Source organism: Mytilus californianus, unplaced genomic scaffold (genome assembly GCF_021869535.1).
Source record: "Mytilus californianus isolate M0D057914Y unplaced genomic scaffold, xbMytCali1.0.p SCAF_8, whole genome shotgun sequence".
In the NCBI taxonomy this organism is placed as follows: domain Eukaryota; kingdom Metazoa; phylum Mollusca; class Bivalvia; order Mytilida; family Mytilidae; genus Mytilus; species Mytilus californianus.
The window spans coordinates 45264506-45281289 of NW_026262734.1; the positions used below are offsets into that span (position 1 = coordinate 45264506).

Consider the following 16784-nt stretch of genomic DNA (forward strand, 5'->3'; position numbering starts at 1 on the left):
TTTAAATTATTTCAAATTTTTTCATGGCTGTATCAGCTTTAAGGTTTGAAATTATCGTGTTTAATTTTGAGTAAATCTTAATTTCAATACCCTAAAAAAAATCGTTATCAGTTGTACTGATGTTCGTGCAATAATTAACATTTTATATAAAAAAATTGCTCGGAAATCGTCAATTACCTACCATTCAAAGAACTAAGAATTACGCATTTTGGTATTAAACGGACTAAAATGCAGATAAAAGAATATTTTAATTGGTACAAAATCATGGTGATTATAAATCAACATATCAGACAGTGCCCTTTCCTGATGTAAATTACGGAAATCAAAAAAGAGTCATGAAGCTCTACAGAACTATCGTGTTGGGCTTCTTATGGGCAGAGTAGGCTTGAATGATATGGTACCATTTCCTAAGTCAGAGCGGACAACATATTTATTTTAGTGATCGGGGATTCTTTTACCGGATGGATGGAAGCCTTTCTATTACCTAATCAATATGCGCATAACATTGCCGAGAAAATCGTTAACGAGATTTCAACAGTTTGTAATTCCGCTGGAAATCCATACAGATCAATAGATTAATTTCATTTCACTAATGTAGGCTCCATGATATCTATCAAACGAAATAGACTCCTTATCAACCATCATCAATTGGTCTGATAGAAAAATTTAGCCAAACCTTAAGAAACATAATCAATTCTTATATAAATGATAACACAAACAAAATAGATTTATATATTCCCATTGAGAAAATTTTTAAAATTCCGGCGAAAGACAAAAATGCGACCATGATTCGAGAATGATTGACAAACCATTATGAATTAGATCTCTTGTATATGAAATAAACCAGTTTTCATGTCCAATTGAGTGTCCATGTATTTTAACAACAAATATTGCGATGTGTTAGTCGACAAAAGTCTGGAGTATCGAAGGTATTATTTCCATTTTCGCTAAAGTGTTTCTTAAAATTCACACACTGACTTCCACCTCTCGCTGTCCCTTGCTTCCAACCAGCTCTCAAATCGTTTCCAGCAAAATATTTTATAAAAAGGGTGAAGAACACACTTATTTCCAAAACAAATACACCTTTATTTGTTGAGTTTAGTGGATTGATATTTCAACATCCAGTCGGTATTTTATTGGTATTATTATGAACCCTTACAGGCCGGGAGACTTGTGTTTGTACGTATATGAAGCAGAATTCATATAAAATCTACAGAAATACAAACATAAATAATATCTTCAAAAGTGTTTAAATTTCATTTTCAGAGCGATCATGTCCTGTCACCTAAATACCATATTTTAGCGAGTGCTTGTATCTCATTTATCACAGAAATTCAGAAATTTAAGAATCAAAAGAACCTAGTAGCTCTGCTTCATATCTTGTTTTTTTCCCTAGATATCAACTCAGATGGACAACTTCAAACTAGTATTTATGACAAATCTGATTATTTATGAGGAAGAAGGACTGATATCGCCACAACATAAGTGTTACGGTCACCATCACGAATTAGTTGACCGATACGACATATCTGTGTCACAACTCACTAGCAACATGTTTTCGCAATATGAGATCTTTAGACACTTCAATAGTTGTCTAGTCTGTAATTTTACTGATTGTGACATTTTGATAAAATGTGGATTCGCATGCCGGGTGATGCATGCATTATATGAGACGCTTAGCCTGTCGATTTTGTTTGCTGCCTTGATTTTACGTCTTAATCGATTGATCAGATTTGAATATCTATAAACTATTGTTGTCCACAATGATAGTCATGAAATGAATTTTGAAGTGATACTTGTATTAAAATTGTTACCCAAAGGGTTGACTAGAGTACAGACGTATGGTCATTCCTTAATTTTCCACCGACTACCAATAAGACCAGTGCCAAAGTTAGGCGTCCGTGTGGCTGTGCTGTATATATAAATTTGCAGCCGAATACGATCAGAATAGGGACGTTAAATGTTATGCCTCGTGAAGAAAGGTTGGCATGCACTCTGCATGTTTAGAACTCATGCATCCGCCCTTGGAGTGATCCGTATTTGACCTATCACAAGGCTAAATTTTATTCCCTATCAACATATCTTTATATCGACGCATCTGTTTTGATCCCATTACTTTTTGTTGGTTTCATTAATTTGTCTTCTTAATCATTTTATGAGATTTGAACATAATAACTGTTGCCTAAACCTACCCAATGAATCCTCAATTTTCAGTGGTAATTTATGTGTCAATATATTTTTTTTATATATATTAAAATGTAAACAAAAAGAGTTTAGTAGATTTTTCAAACAGGTGAACAATGAAATTATGTATTGCAAATAAATGCACAAAAGTGTGATCAGAAAAAGAAACTAAATATAATTCACATCTAGATATATTCAGTAAATGATAAACATATTAGTTGATATACTTATGTAATAATTCAAGACAAGATATTAGATTCAACATATATACAACATATACTCATCTTTGAAACTAAATTATATTCTTAAGAAAAATGTATTTGCGATTATCATTATTATTAATATTATTAATATTCTAAATATAGTTACTATTATTATAACAATTCTAAATTTTAATTTAATTTTCAACAGTGTTGATATGATACGTTGTAGTTCGTTGGTCATTATCATTTATTAAAATCTGATATCTACATCATGGTTAATTTTGATTTTGTTGAAATATGACATAACGTTCCCGTAGAGATATTTTGGTTACAGAAAAAACAAATTGTGTTCTATTAAAAGTTGGGAAATGTTTCGATGACTCTATTTAAACACCATTACTTGCCAACAATGTCTCTTTGAGATTAATGTAGGATATAATGCAGAATCATACATTAATAAAACCCTTAATCCTTTCCTACTTTAAATACCACACTGTCAAATTAACCAATACATCTGTTTAACCTGTTTAAACGCATAGACTGTTGTTTTTACAGACAACGCATCAAACATAAAATGTTTTGTGTGTTTATAACATTTTAGAATTATTTAAAAAATGTGATAGAAATTAACATGTTACTTGTTACCAAAACATATACTTTAACGAATCTTACTAAATACGATTAAAATATAAATACCAAAAAATATATATTTATTAATACGTTGATTAATTAGACACTTGTTACCACTGTATCTAAAAGTCATTTCAAAATGAAGTGAAAATAAACCATAAAGACAAATGATCAACCTACATAGCCCATCTCTCCCGCCATAAAAAAATACCCCACCCCCTTTCCATAAAAATGTATAAATAGATGAATAAATAAAAAGTAAATAGATAAATAAATTATAAAAAATAAGATAAAATAGTTTATTGTTAATAAATGCTTTGTAGAGTTCATCACACGATTTCAAAATACTTAAAAAGACATAAAAACAAAAATACAAATTAGATACATGCTATAAATATAATTTGATAACATATAAAATAACTTTATACAATGTATGATACAACTTGTGGTTTCATTTCTTCTTTGTTTTCATTTATCACACAACTTTGAATTCTACAGAAAAAATGCGTTTGCTATTATTATCATTAATGTATTTATTATTATACAACCATTAAATATTTTTCTTTTTCTTTCGGTACTTTAAAGACCTCACTGTTCTTATCACTTAAGTAATATTTACCTGTCTTGACGAACTAACTGTTTTTCTCGAAGACAAAAGTATAAAACAATAAACGCTTTTTGTTTAAATTACTTTTCATAAACTGTTTGATAAAATAACTAGAAATTGACACCTTATTTTGTTGCCAAACATATACTATAACGAGATTTCCTAAAGAGGAAATCATGGACAATCACAGTTTATTTTATATTCCTTTTGGAATTCAATTAAAAAGAAATGATTGAATCTTCCCTTTACTTTATATTTACGTTATAATGGTTGATCTGCAAAACACTCAACGAAATATCATTCAGAATATGTATTATCTGTATAACCTGTTACTGGGATTTCAAAGTTTATGTGAATGTGCATGGATAAAATATTTAAAAATGATATGATATTCTTTTGGTTGCATTAACGATCATGGTTATTATTTAAAAGAGGATTAACTGCTTACAAGAAAGAAAGAAGATACCAATAGGGTAAACCATAGTTAAAAACAAACTGACCATTCAATGACAAAAATAAAACGACGAAAGACAACTAGTCATTAAAAAAAACACAGTTAAAACTTTAGATTGGGTCACAGTTAAAACCGGGGATAAACTCAGAACTCCAAGAAGGGTGTGCAGTTCTTGTTTTCCTAGTGACACTTTCGTGTTGTTCATTGAAATGATAAATTCAGTGATGGTGTCATTATTGAGGAAAAGAAGACGGAATTTTGGCAACGACAAATATTATATATTCGTGGCCATTGGTAACACAGATATTCCATCATGGTCAACCAAATCGGGACGATGTCCGTATAACTTTCGACGGGACGATTTCTCCTTCACTATTTAGATCCCTAGTTAAATCGTTTGATGTTCCTATCGACAACTGCCCATTATTTAAGACTGTATGTTGTTCTATTACAATCATTTTGATATTTGTATTTGTTGGATTGCTGTCTCATTTACGTTTACCTCATAATTTTTTTTATTCATATTATACTTTATCTTCATTAAAAAACATCATCTTAGGAAACGCAAATTCTGCAATGTCATATCAACAAGGTGATCATCTGCAGATGATGACGGAATGTTGCTACCGAGAACTGGAAAGTTTGCCAAATTAAAAATTGAAATCATATTTGCATTGGAAGAGTTAATTTGGCACCTGATCCATATTGTCAATTTTACATGAAAAAGATATGAAGCAGACATTAGTGTATCTGTTATATACTTTATTTCTTCATTAAAACGATGTCACACAAAGAAATATGGAGCTTATTCATCGGCTAGAGAAGAGCAATCATTTTAAACAGGTTTGGTATTTTAATTGGGGTGTATATGGTAGAACAGAAAGTGGTGCACAGATAAATTTTGGAAGGTATGAAGACATCAACTTTCGACTCAGACAATTAAGGTCTGGGCATAAACTCTTGTGGTAAAAATATTTCTGACAATTATTAGATGTAAATTTAAGAAAAATTTGAAAAAGTTAACTTTGTACATGTATAAATTAAAAAAAAAGGAAGTAAGAACTCTAGAATTTGCAAAAATTGTACTTTACTTCAAGTATAAAATGATGCGAGTTATCTTAGTTTTGTATTTATGTTTTTATTCAGTATTTCAACATTTATTTAAAGACAGTTTTCAAAAGCATTTGTTTGTTTGCCTGATGAATTTGTGTTTTCAATATTTTGTGAATATTAGTATGTACATGCATAGTGTAAATGTATTTACCTTATTATGGGGTCTCTGAAACTGTTAACAGTAAATTGCCAGGGTTTGCGGGATAGTGTAAAAAGAAAAGATGTGTTTAATTTACTGAAAACAAAAAAATTATAATATTTACTGCTTACAAGATACGCATTTTACTACTGAAATTGAGAATGCTGTCAGATCCATGTGGGGTTTTGTATGTTTTTTCTTCTTCTTTTTCCTCTAATTCAAGAGGCGTATCAATCTTGTTTAATGATAATTTTGAATTTGAAGTGCTAAAAGAGAAAAAAGACTTGAATGGCAATTACTTAGCATTAGATGTTATAATAGATAAACAGAAACTTAAACTTTTGTCATTATATGGACCTAATGTTGATAGTCCTGGTTTTTATGATCAGATTATGAATGTTATTGAAGATTTTGGAAATGAAAGTTACATACTTTGTGGTGACTTCAATTTAGTATTAGATCCATGTATTGATTACTGTAATTATTTACATGTTAATAATCCCAATGCCAGAGATAAAGTTCTTGAAATTATAGATCACTGGTCCCTTGTGGACCCTTTCAAAGAACTGTTTCCTGATCTACACAGATACACTTGGAGAAAAAAATCACCATTCAAACAAGCACGTCTTGACTTTTTTCTTATTCCAGACTGTATGTTGACAAACTTAAGAAATTGTAAAATTGAACTGAGTTATCGTTCAGATCATTCCATGGTAGTTTTAGAATTTGAATTTAATCCTCTTGTTCGAGGTAAAGGTCTATGAAAATTCAATAATTCATTACTTTATGATATTGAATACATAAATGTTATTAAAGATAAGATTTCAGATGTTAAAAAACAGTATGGTGCATTGGTTTATAATTTTGAAAATATACATGAGATTTGTAATGATGATCTTCATTTAACTGTAAATAGTCAGTTGTTTCTTGAAACTTTGTTGTTAGAAATTAGAGGTAAAACCATCTCTTATTCAAGCTACAAGAAAAAACAAAGGGATAAAAAAGAAAAAGATTTATTATGTGATATTGCAATATTAGAACCTGCACTAGAAGAAAATTTAGTACGGAGCTTAGAAATTAAAAAACAAGAATTAGAAAGTATAAGAAAAGAAAAGATTAGGGGGGAATTTATACGCTCTAGAGTTCAGTGGATTGAAGAAGGTGAAAATCTACAAAGTATTTTTGTGGTCTTGAATCAAAAAATTTACAAGCAAAATAATTCTCAAAGTAGAAAAGGATAACGGGAAAATTATTACAAACCAATTTGATATTTTAAAGGAGACAAAAGACTTTTATGAAAATTTATACAAAAATAGAGATAAATATGGCAATGGGTGTAAACTGAGTGATTTAGGAAGAGACTTGAAAGATTTAAATTTTAGTAAATTATCAGTGGATGAACAGTTGAATTTAGAAGGGGAGATAACTATAAATGAAGCCAGCATTACTTTACAGAAAATGAATAATAATAAATCACCAGGGTCAGATGGTTTTTCAACAGAATTTTTTAAGTTTTTCTGGAAAGACTTGAAATCTTTTGTTGTTAAATCTTTAAATTATGGGTCAAATTTAGGACACTTATCAGTGACCCAAAGGCAGGGAATCATTACATGCTTACCAAAAGACAATAAACCAAGACATTTACTCAAAAATTGGAGACATGTCTCCTTGCTGAATACTGTATACAAAATTGGTTCAGGGGTTATTGCTAGTAGATTTAAAAAAGTTTTAAACAAACTGATTGATTTAGATCAAACTGGCTTCATCAGTGGACTTTATATTGGGGATAACATTAGATTGATTTATGATCTTTTACAATATACAGAAGAACATAACATTCCAGGTTTATTGCTTTTAATTGATTTTGAAAAAGCATTTGATTCTCTATCTTGGGACTTTCTGGTATCAGTATTGCAATTTTTCAATTTGGTGAATCTATTGTTAACTGGGTTAAGGTATTTTATAATAATATCTCATCTACAGTCATTCAGGGGGGAAATCTTTCAAACTTTTTTCAAATAGGACGTGGCTGTAGACAAGGGGACACCTTATCACCGTACGTTTTTATACTTTGTGCAGAAATTCTGGCAATTCGGATACGGGGGAATAGAAATATTACTGGTATAACTGTGACTAGGATAGAACATAAGTTATCACAGTTTGCAGTTGATACCTCACTTATTTTAGATGGAAGTGAACAATCCTTAAATGAAACTTTAAATGAATTAAATTGGTATGCAAAACTTTCAGGGCTAAAAATAAACTTTTCTAAAACACAGGTAGTTTGGATTGTGAGTAAAAAATATTGTAGTGATAAACTTTGTCCAAACAGAAATTTATCCTGGGGTACAACATCTTTTAAGTTATTGGGTAGTAATTCCGATGTTGATCTTGAGAAAATTATTAACATTAATTATAATGAGAGGATTTTGCAGATAAAAAATCAAATTAAGAAATCTTACAGTAATAGGTAAAATTGCAGTTGTGAAAACTCTGATTTTACCTGTCCTTAATCACCTTATAATTACATTGCCAAATCCAAATCAAGAACTTGTTAAAAAGATTAATAAGCTTATTTTTACATTTATTTGGAAATCACCTATTCATAGAGTCAAGAAAGAGCTATTGCAAAAGGATTACAGTGAAGGTGGATTGAAAATGATCAACCTAAGCTCCTTTATCACAGCCCTCAAATCTACATGGGTTAGAAAACTTTTTCAATCTGACAATAAATGGAGAAATGTTTTATTTTCCATAATAAATCAAGAAAAATTATTTAAACTTGGAAATGGTTATCTGTCACACATCAAAGGAAATATGAAAAATAAATTTTGGCATGATGTATTCCATGCATGGGACATTATTGTTGATAAAGAAGAAAACAATACGTGGGAATATTTTTTTGTCAAGCCGACTGTGGATGAATAATTGTACATAAATAGAAAATAAACCTGTATTTTACAAAAACTGGTTTAATAAAGGTATACTTTTTATTAATGACAGTGTATCAGATGCTGGAAAATTCTCAGTTTGGAACAGTTAGAAGCAACATTCAAAATTGACAAAAAACGTTATGAAATATAACAGCATAATTTCTGCTGTAAAAAATGAAAGAAAGGGCTATGTTTTTGAAAATTATAAACTAGTCACTCCATTTATTCCTTCATTTGCCAAGATTTTTTTTAAAAGCTCAAGGGGAACTAAAGACATGTATTCACTATTAATTAGAAATAATATAGTTTCAACGGGTCAGAAAAAATGGAATCAAATTTTAAATTCAGATGAAAAAGAATGGAGATTAATTTTCAAATTACCTTTTATAGTCACAATAAATACCAAACTGCAGTGGTTACAATATAGAATAAATTAGCATATTTAGGTACAAATAAATTTTTGAATAAAATTAATGTCACTGACAATCCAAATTGTACTTTTTGCCAAGAAGAAGTAGAAACTATTAAAATTGAGAATGAAAATGGGGAATGTGTCAAAGAGACAACAACCCGACCATAGAGCAGACAACAGCCGAAGGCCACCAATGGGTATTCAATGCAGCGAGAAACTCCCGCACCCGGAGGCGTCCTTCAGCTGGCCCCTAAACAAATATGTATACTAGTTCAGTGATAATGGACGTCATACTAAACTCCAAATTATACACAAGAAACTAAAATTAAAAATGATACAAGACTAACAAAGGCCAGAGGCTCCTGACTTGGGACAGGCGCAAAAATGCGGCGGGGTTAAACATGTTTTTTGAGATCTCAACCCTCCCCCTATACCTCTAGCCAATGTAGAAAAAACAAACGTACAACAGTACGCACAGTAAAACTCAGTTTAAGAGAAGTCCGAGTCCGATGTCAGAATAGGAAACACAAGAAAATAAACAAAATGACAATAATACATAAATAACAACAGACTACTAGCAGTTACTGACATGCCAGCTCCAGACCTCAATTAAACTGATTGAAACATTATGTCTTCATCATATGAATATCAGGCACAATCCCTCCTGTTAGTGGTTTAGTATTATACCATCATAAAATATATGAGAAGAACATAACCCGTGTCATGCCAACAACTGGTTTTAGAATGAATATGTTTAATTCCGATGCAAAGACCCTATAAGTGAATCAATATTAAAGCCAAAATATGCAATCTTTAATGACCTGACAACAGTATCGTAACTATATCCCTTCTAAATAAGTCTGTTTAAAGGTTTTGTTAGCTTTTGAGGTGAATACTGACATTTTTGTGCTTGATAAAGAATATTACCATAAAAGATTGGATGTGAAATACCCGAACGTATAAGATGTCTGCATGTTGAGTTATATTTACGAATGATGTCCTTATACCGATGATAAAATTTAGTAAATGTTTTGACTAGTTTATGATATCGAAAACCCTGGTGTAATAATTTTTCAGTAATACATACATTTCTCTCGCTAAAATTTAATACGTTGTTACATACACGAGCGAATCGGACAAGTTGGGATAAATAAACACCATAAGATGGTGACAAGGGAACGTCACCATCTAAAAATGGATAATTAACGATAGGAAATGAAAAATCATCTCTTTTATCATAAATTTTTGTATTTAGCTTCCCGTTAATGATATAGATATCAAGATCGAGGAAAGGACAGTGGTCATTGTTAGTATTAGCTTTATTTAAAGTAAGTTCAACTGGATAAATTTCTTTAGTATACATACTGAAGTCGTCATTATTGAGAGCCAATATATCATCCAAATATCTAAAAGTATTGTTAAATTTTTGTATCAGATGTTGTTTTGATGGGTCTTTGCTGATTTTAGTCATAAATTGTAACTCATAACAATACAAAAACAGGTCCGCAATAAGTGGTGAACAGTTAGTTCCCATTGGAATTCCGATAACTTGACGATATACGGAATCTCCAAAGCGAACAAAAATGTTATCAAGTAAAAATTCAAGAGCAGATATAGTATCAAAGCATGTCCAATTGACATAGCTCTTTTGTTTGTTGCTACTAAACAATGACCTAAAAGAGTTTGAACATATGTATTCGCATTACGACTTTTTAAATGCCCATTTAATTAGGTGTGTGAATTTTTCCTTAATAAGAATATGAGGCAAAGTGGTATATAGGGTAGAAAAATCAAAACTTTGAACAGATTCAAAATCACCAATATATGCATGCAATTCATCAAGTACTTCCAACGAGTTTTTGACACTCCAAAAGTAGTTAATTCCACTATTTTCAAAGGCCTTATTTGAACAATTTATTATCAGGTTTTTGATTGTACCAAGTGTACAAGTAAGTAGAATAGACAATTTAGTAGTGGAACAATGACTTGAAGACGCAATAAATCTATATTTGTAAGGTGATTTGTGTAGCTTCGGAAGCCAGTACATAGTTGGGACTTTCATTGTATTTGGTTCTGCTTGTAAAGAAGTAGCTAATAGTTTATTTTGTTACAGATATCGTTTTCTGAAAATGAAGTCAGTTGGAATGTTGGTGAATTGGTGATTTCCTTTTGCAGAACCTCAATGTAAAATTTACGTCAAACTATAATGATATTATTAGCAGCTTTATCAGCCGGGACAAAAACAAATTCCTTGACTAGTTCTTTTAGTTTATGTTTGATACGAGAAATAGGATTTTTATGGTTGTTGTTAAGAGTGAAATGTTCTTTAAAATGTAGTATACGTATATCAACTATCTTCATTACTGAATTAAAAAAAGAGTCCAAAGATTTTTTGTCAGCTTTTGGAATTGTGAGATTGTTCAAACATTCATTAATGAAATTGACTCTTGGTTTTTGTCTAATGGTATAAGTGTTCCATTTACCATTAAAAAAAAATCTGTTTGGGGATATTACAAAATCATTTAGGGGGAATGCTCAAAATTTTATTTATTTGCAAATAAAACAATATATATTTTCAACTGCAAAAATTTTAAGAAAGCGTTAACATTGCAGGCAGTGCAAAGTAAAATACAGCACTGAAAAATTAATTGCTGTTAAAGATAAAAGAGAAGATATTTTAGACAAAAGTTGGAATGCTTTTGCCATTCTTTTCAGTAAATGATCAGTTATTTTTTACAATGTATATGTGTACATAAATTAGTACAAATAGAATTGTCATATACTATATTGGCTCTTATATACTACATAGTTCATCTGTGCAATAAATAACCAAAACAACCAAAACAACTTTTAATTGTGCATTTGTTATATAAGATAATTATATGTTTGATAATCTTAATGGTAAGCTTCTTTTTGATATTACTGACATGGTATATAATTTTTAAGTATGGAAAATTGTATGTATATTACTAGCAAATACTAACAGCTGTATAAATATGTTATTTACTAATGTTAACGAGGCCGGGATAAGGTAGGGGTACTAGATGTTTTATAAATAACAAATGTACAGTTTTCATTAAATATGATAAATTAAAACAAAAAAAACAACAACAAAAAAACGATGGATACAATAAAGTTAGTAACACAATTTTAACTATTTAGTGAGAGGACATTATCTATTCACAGAGAAAAAATGTAATGAATGATGATATCTTCTTTTCATTCTTCCAGTAATTAGACCTGTATTTTCTTATGGTAGAGCCAAAGTCACATCTTCTAACGAACTATAGAGTTTTAATTATTTAGTTTTTTGGTTGGATACCTGTGTCACATACATGTATGACAACGGACGTTTTTCCATTTGTCTAAATTCATCATTTTTTATTGTTTCAGTTAAGATATCATCAAATGAAATATATCAAGAATTACGTGTTCACCGTCATAAACATACTAATTAGTGTTGCATAGTGTCTTTCTTACCATATGTATATTTTATAATTTACGTTACAATTTTTTATTCCCTCAAATTTATTCTCTATTTTTAACCATTGTTCTATTGAAAGGGTTTGCGTTGCAAGTTCCTTAGATTGATGTGTTGTTGATTTGTAAGTGTTTGTTTCTTTTTATTTATGTCGTTCCTGTTTATATATCGATTTTAATTATCCTTTGTCTGGAATAAGTGTTACTAATTAAATATGAAACATTTGGTCGTGAAAAAGGGAAGGATTTGTTAAATACGTACCGATGATTTATTAGTAGAGAAGAAAAAGCGATCAGTTTTTAAATGATATCATATCACATGTAATGGCGCAAAACTGATTTAATTGGTTTCATACGAAGAATGTCACTAGTCATGTACTATATTCATTATCAATTTCCTAAGAAATAAATCATATGTAAGATTTGTATTTACAAACAATTGATGTAAATGAAATGTTTTTTTGATAAATAATTTAATGCCTGTATTTGACAATACTGTATGATGCTAAATCCTTGTATTTCGAAAATCATTGAAAGTCCTTAAAATTGTTTTTTATGTTGCCTTTTAATTTGAGAACTTTTTTAAAAGCTATTCGATCAATTGTTTTTTACATATCTGATTGGCCATGCTACTTATATGCAATAAACATGATAAACATTTTTTTTCAGATTGGTTATATCAAATACGTTATGCAAAACCCCTTACTACTTCAAGCTTAGATAATAATTTTATAAAGTTTGAATCGGGAATTCCTGGTTAAGAAATCAATTTTCGAAAAAAATGTAGATCTAAAGTTACCAATTAAAGCATTTTATAATAAATAATTTAATGATTAACCTAAAGCTCTTATGACATTAACGACTAAACGCGTCTGCAATGGTAACCACATTAGTACTCTTGGCTTCCTAATCTATATAACATATATCTTTAGAGTTTGATGTTTTTTTCAACGTCTGAATCTATGGCTGTAACACGATGTATTACGTATAGTATGTTTATTTGTTTTGTTCACAAATCGTTGTCATTATAATGGAATTTTATGCGGCTGTCATACAAGTGAGAGGTTTAGCTATTAATAAACTCATCATAGATACCAGGATTAAATTTTTATATTTGCACCAGACGCGCGTTTCGTCTACAAAAGACTCATCAGTTACGCTCGAATCTAAAAAGTTTAAAAGGCCAAATAAAGTACGAAGTTGAAGAGCATTGAGGACCAAAAATTCCTAAATGTTTTGCCAAATATAGCTAAGGTAATCGTTTCCTGAAGTAGAAAAGCCTTAGTATTTCAAAAATTCAAAGTTTTGTAAACAGTTAATTTATAAACCAGGTTTTAATCCACCATGTTCTACATAAGAAAATTCCTGTACCAAGTAAGGAATATGACAGCTGTTTTCCATTCGTTTGATGAGTTTGAGCTTTTGATTTTGCCATTTGATTGGGGACTTTCCGTTTTGAATTTTCCTCGGAGTTCGGTATTTTATTGTTATTTTACTGTTTTTTTGTTTTTGTTTATAGTATCTTGTAAATGGCATGTATGCGCGGTTCATCATCATAAAGGCTAACAATATCTCACTTTTAAAATTGAGTTGATGCAGGCTGACCTTGTTCCGTGTTGCGCTTGAACTGTGCCTTTATCTGTAGCAATAAATTGATGCCTTTCATTTAATTAAATTCTGGAAACAAACCTGATTTGTAATTCGCTTTTATTAACATTATATCAACATGTTTGCCATTAAGGAATGTGATTAACTAGCGTCACTCGATTGAGTAGTTTGTAGCCTAAAATAGTACAATACGTACAAAACGAAATGTTTATGTTTTTTACAAATGAATATCAGGATTACTCTTTTGTCACTTTAGAACAGAAACGACATTGCTTATGATAGTGTGATATCAGAAAATTGTCAAAATTGAACGTGCGTGACACATATATATTAGGAATCTCATAAGAGTTTCTCGTTTTTAATATAGATTAGACCGTTGGTTTTCCCGTTTGAATTGATTTACACTTGTAATTTTTGGGGCCCTTTATAGCTTGCTGTGCGGTGTGAGTCAAGGAGAGTTGTCTCATTGGCACTCATACCACATCTTCTTATATCTAGTAAAATGAAATATTGAAAACAATCTCACAAAACGATATGTTCATATCATCTACGCTGTAGTTGATATTTTGTTGTAACAAGCATATACTTTTTTCAAAGCTATATGGCACGTTATTTTTTGCTGTTTTACTTATATTCAAGAAATTTAAAAGTGGAATAAAGTCCTGTGTAATATATATAATGACATTTCTCATAGGACAAATGTAGGATATCTCAAACTGTGCCATTTGGCCTTTTTACTTGTAGGGGACATTGGGGAAAAGTTCACATGTACAATTTTAGCAACGTCAAGTCATTAAGAGTTTCTTTGCAGATTTGTAAATATTCATATGCTTTGATCATTTAATTTCAATTAAAGCTCACAGTAAAAATTGATTATACCCGTTCGTTTTCTTTTAGTCCTCTTGTGAATTGATTTTGACCGCTAGCTCAACGACTTATATTTGTAAAATTTCCTATTGTGTTCTCTACACGATTAACTATAGGAGTCATATCTGGGAACCAGTAGTTTTAGAGAACCCGAAAGACTTATGAAAATTAATTATATCTCCAAAAAGGACGTAGTTTGTTTACAACTATATTTACTAATATCAAACTGAACGTCTAAAGCAAATGTTTCAGCAATCATTGGGCTTATAGATAATAGTTGCCTCTTCTTTCTATTTACTGTTTAGAACTGTATTAATTTGATGTTAAATCCAAAGACGTTTAGTGGTTTCTGAAGTTACTTTGATTTAAACATGTTATGGTTCTAAGAAGCTCAGGTATTGTAACCATCAATTATAGTTTAAGGTAACAGGTACGTAAATGGTTTGTCCAGAGATTTTTTTAAAGGAATTGTATACACGTAGAATTTTTGAAAATACAAAGAAAAATCGAAAATTCAAGTGGGTAACCGATATTTTTCTGGTGTAAGGGAGATAACTCTCATAACAAAGAACGCAAATTTTCCCGTTTTCCGTTAGAGGCGTTCATTTACGTACCTCTCACCTTAACATAGTCGTCATACAACGACTGCGTAATGAATATACACATCTACCCATCATAGTTTACCGAACAAGACTAATGTTGATATTTAGGGTAAAACAAAAACTGTTAGAAATTAGAACACAACATATGAAACTGAACTACGTCGTAAAAATAAATTTGAAACAATAGTCTACGTACACAAATAGCAAATAGTTAGGTAGTGAATCCCTTTTATGAGTGTTTGCTCAAACACGAAAATTACAAACCATAGATTTTATCTCTTTCATAGTTTTGTGGTTTATCTTCATATTTTCATGGTTTATCTTCATATTTTCTTTGATCATCTTCAACATCTTTATTTGAAATGAAATAACATTTTTATTATACATATGCAACAAAATATCTCTTTTAAAATACCCTGGGATTTTTGTATAAATAATTTTCATTAAATCACATTTGATTGTACTTGAAATGCTAGTGATTACCATTTGACGGACCGATGCATTATCTATGAGTGATCTAAAATATTGTTCGATGTCAAATGTTCAAATCACTGGATTGTGTGTGTCAAACGTGTTATGAGTGCGGCCACCGATTCATCCGTCCACCAATTGGACTGTCGCATATTTAATACGGTATGTAAAATGTCCGATTACGATTGTGTGTTTTTTTTTTCGAGTGAAGACCGAGTTTATTCCCCATTGTTCTAAAAAAATATAGATATATATCAAATTCATTTAATCTCTTAAACGACCGTAATCATCCGAATACAAGTATTTTTGTCAATGCAAGAATACCAAGGAAAAATTCTAAAACATCTAAAATAGAAAGCAAAAATTGAAAACAAAATAATGAAATAAAGGCATCGTAACAATTTTCGCTTTCGGCAGCATTAAGACATAACATAATGTCTCTTTTAAGGTTGAGAGAAAGAACAACATCCAACAATACATGATTCCTGTATTTCTCAAAAAAAATATACAAAGCTGCTACACTGATTTCTTGACAGCTGTTAAAGTATTAAGCAATACCATTAATATACATTTTAACATGAACAACATAATAATTTGTAAATCACTACCAAAAGAAGTTTCGTAGACGAGTTCTACTGATTTTAAATCAAGACTCAATGATATTAAAGTGGTCCTTACATTTTTTTTATAATAAGAAAATAAAACATATGACGTCTAACGGTTACCTCGTCACTTCTTTTATGTTGGTCCTTAAGCTCTCTGTTCAAAATGTCCATTTGATTTTGAAGTTTCTACGAGACATAAAAATTAGTAAATTGTTTGGTTACACAAATACTAAACTCTTTACATTATCAAGTGTTGTTAAGGTGTAATACCACCAAAATAGTACGTCACATCCGGTTGCATACGAAAAAGGGTCGAACAAAATATTCCTTTTAATTTGTTGTAGGAAATTAATCCTACATTTCATTGCATTAAAAAATTTCTGACGCATAAACATATATCTTGAGTGTTTCAAAGCACTATTATTTTTTTTTTGGTGGTTCTAAAGAATATTTTAGAAACTTTACATGGTTACTAA

The 16784-nt window shown here is 30.2% G+C and overlaps 1 protein-coding gene across 2 annotated transcripts in view; it reads right to left on the bottom strand.

Annotated features, from left to right (window-relative positions):
- Positions 1 to 2359: 2359 nt before the first annotated feature.
- LOC127711603 (uncharacterized) overlaps positions 2360 to 16784 on the bottom strand; it is a 29847-nt gene continuing 15422 nt past the window's right edge. The window contains exons 4-7 of one of the 2 annotated variants that reach the window (XR_007986804.1): positions 16429 to 16494; positions 15497 to 15583; positions 13733 to 13794; positions 2360 to 3509 (exon numbers count right to left, since the gene is read on the bottom strand). Coding sequence is in view for 1 of the 2 variants with exons in the window: in XM_052217704.1 (XP_052073664.1) it covers positions 3486 to 3509; positions 15497 to 15583; positions 16429 to 16494 (177 nt within the window). In the remaining variant the exon portion in view is untranslated. The remainder of the gene's footprint in view (positions 3510 to 13732; positions 13795 to 15496; positions 15584 to 16428; positions 16495 to 16784) is intronic. The other variant, XM_052217704.1, reaches the window with a different exon arrangement.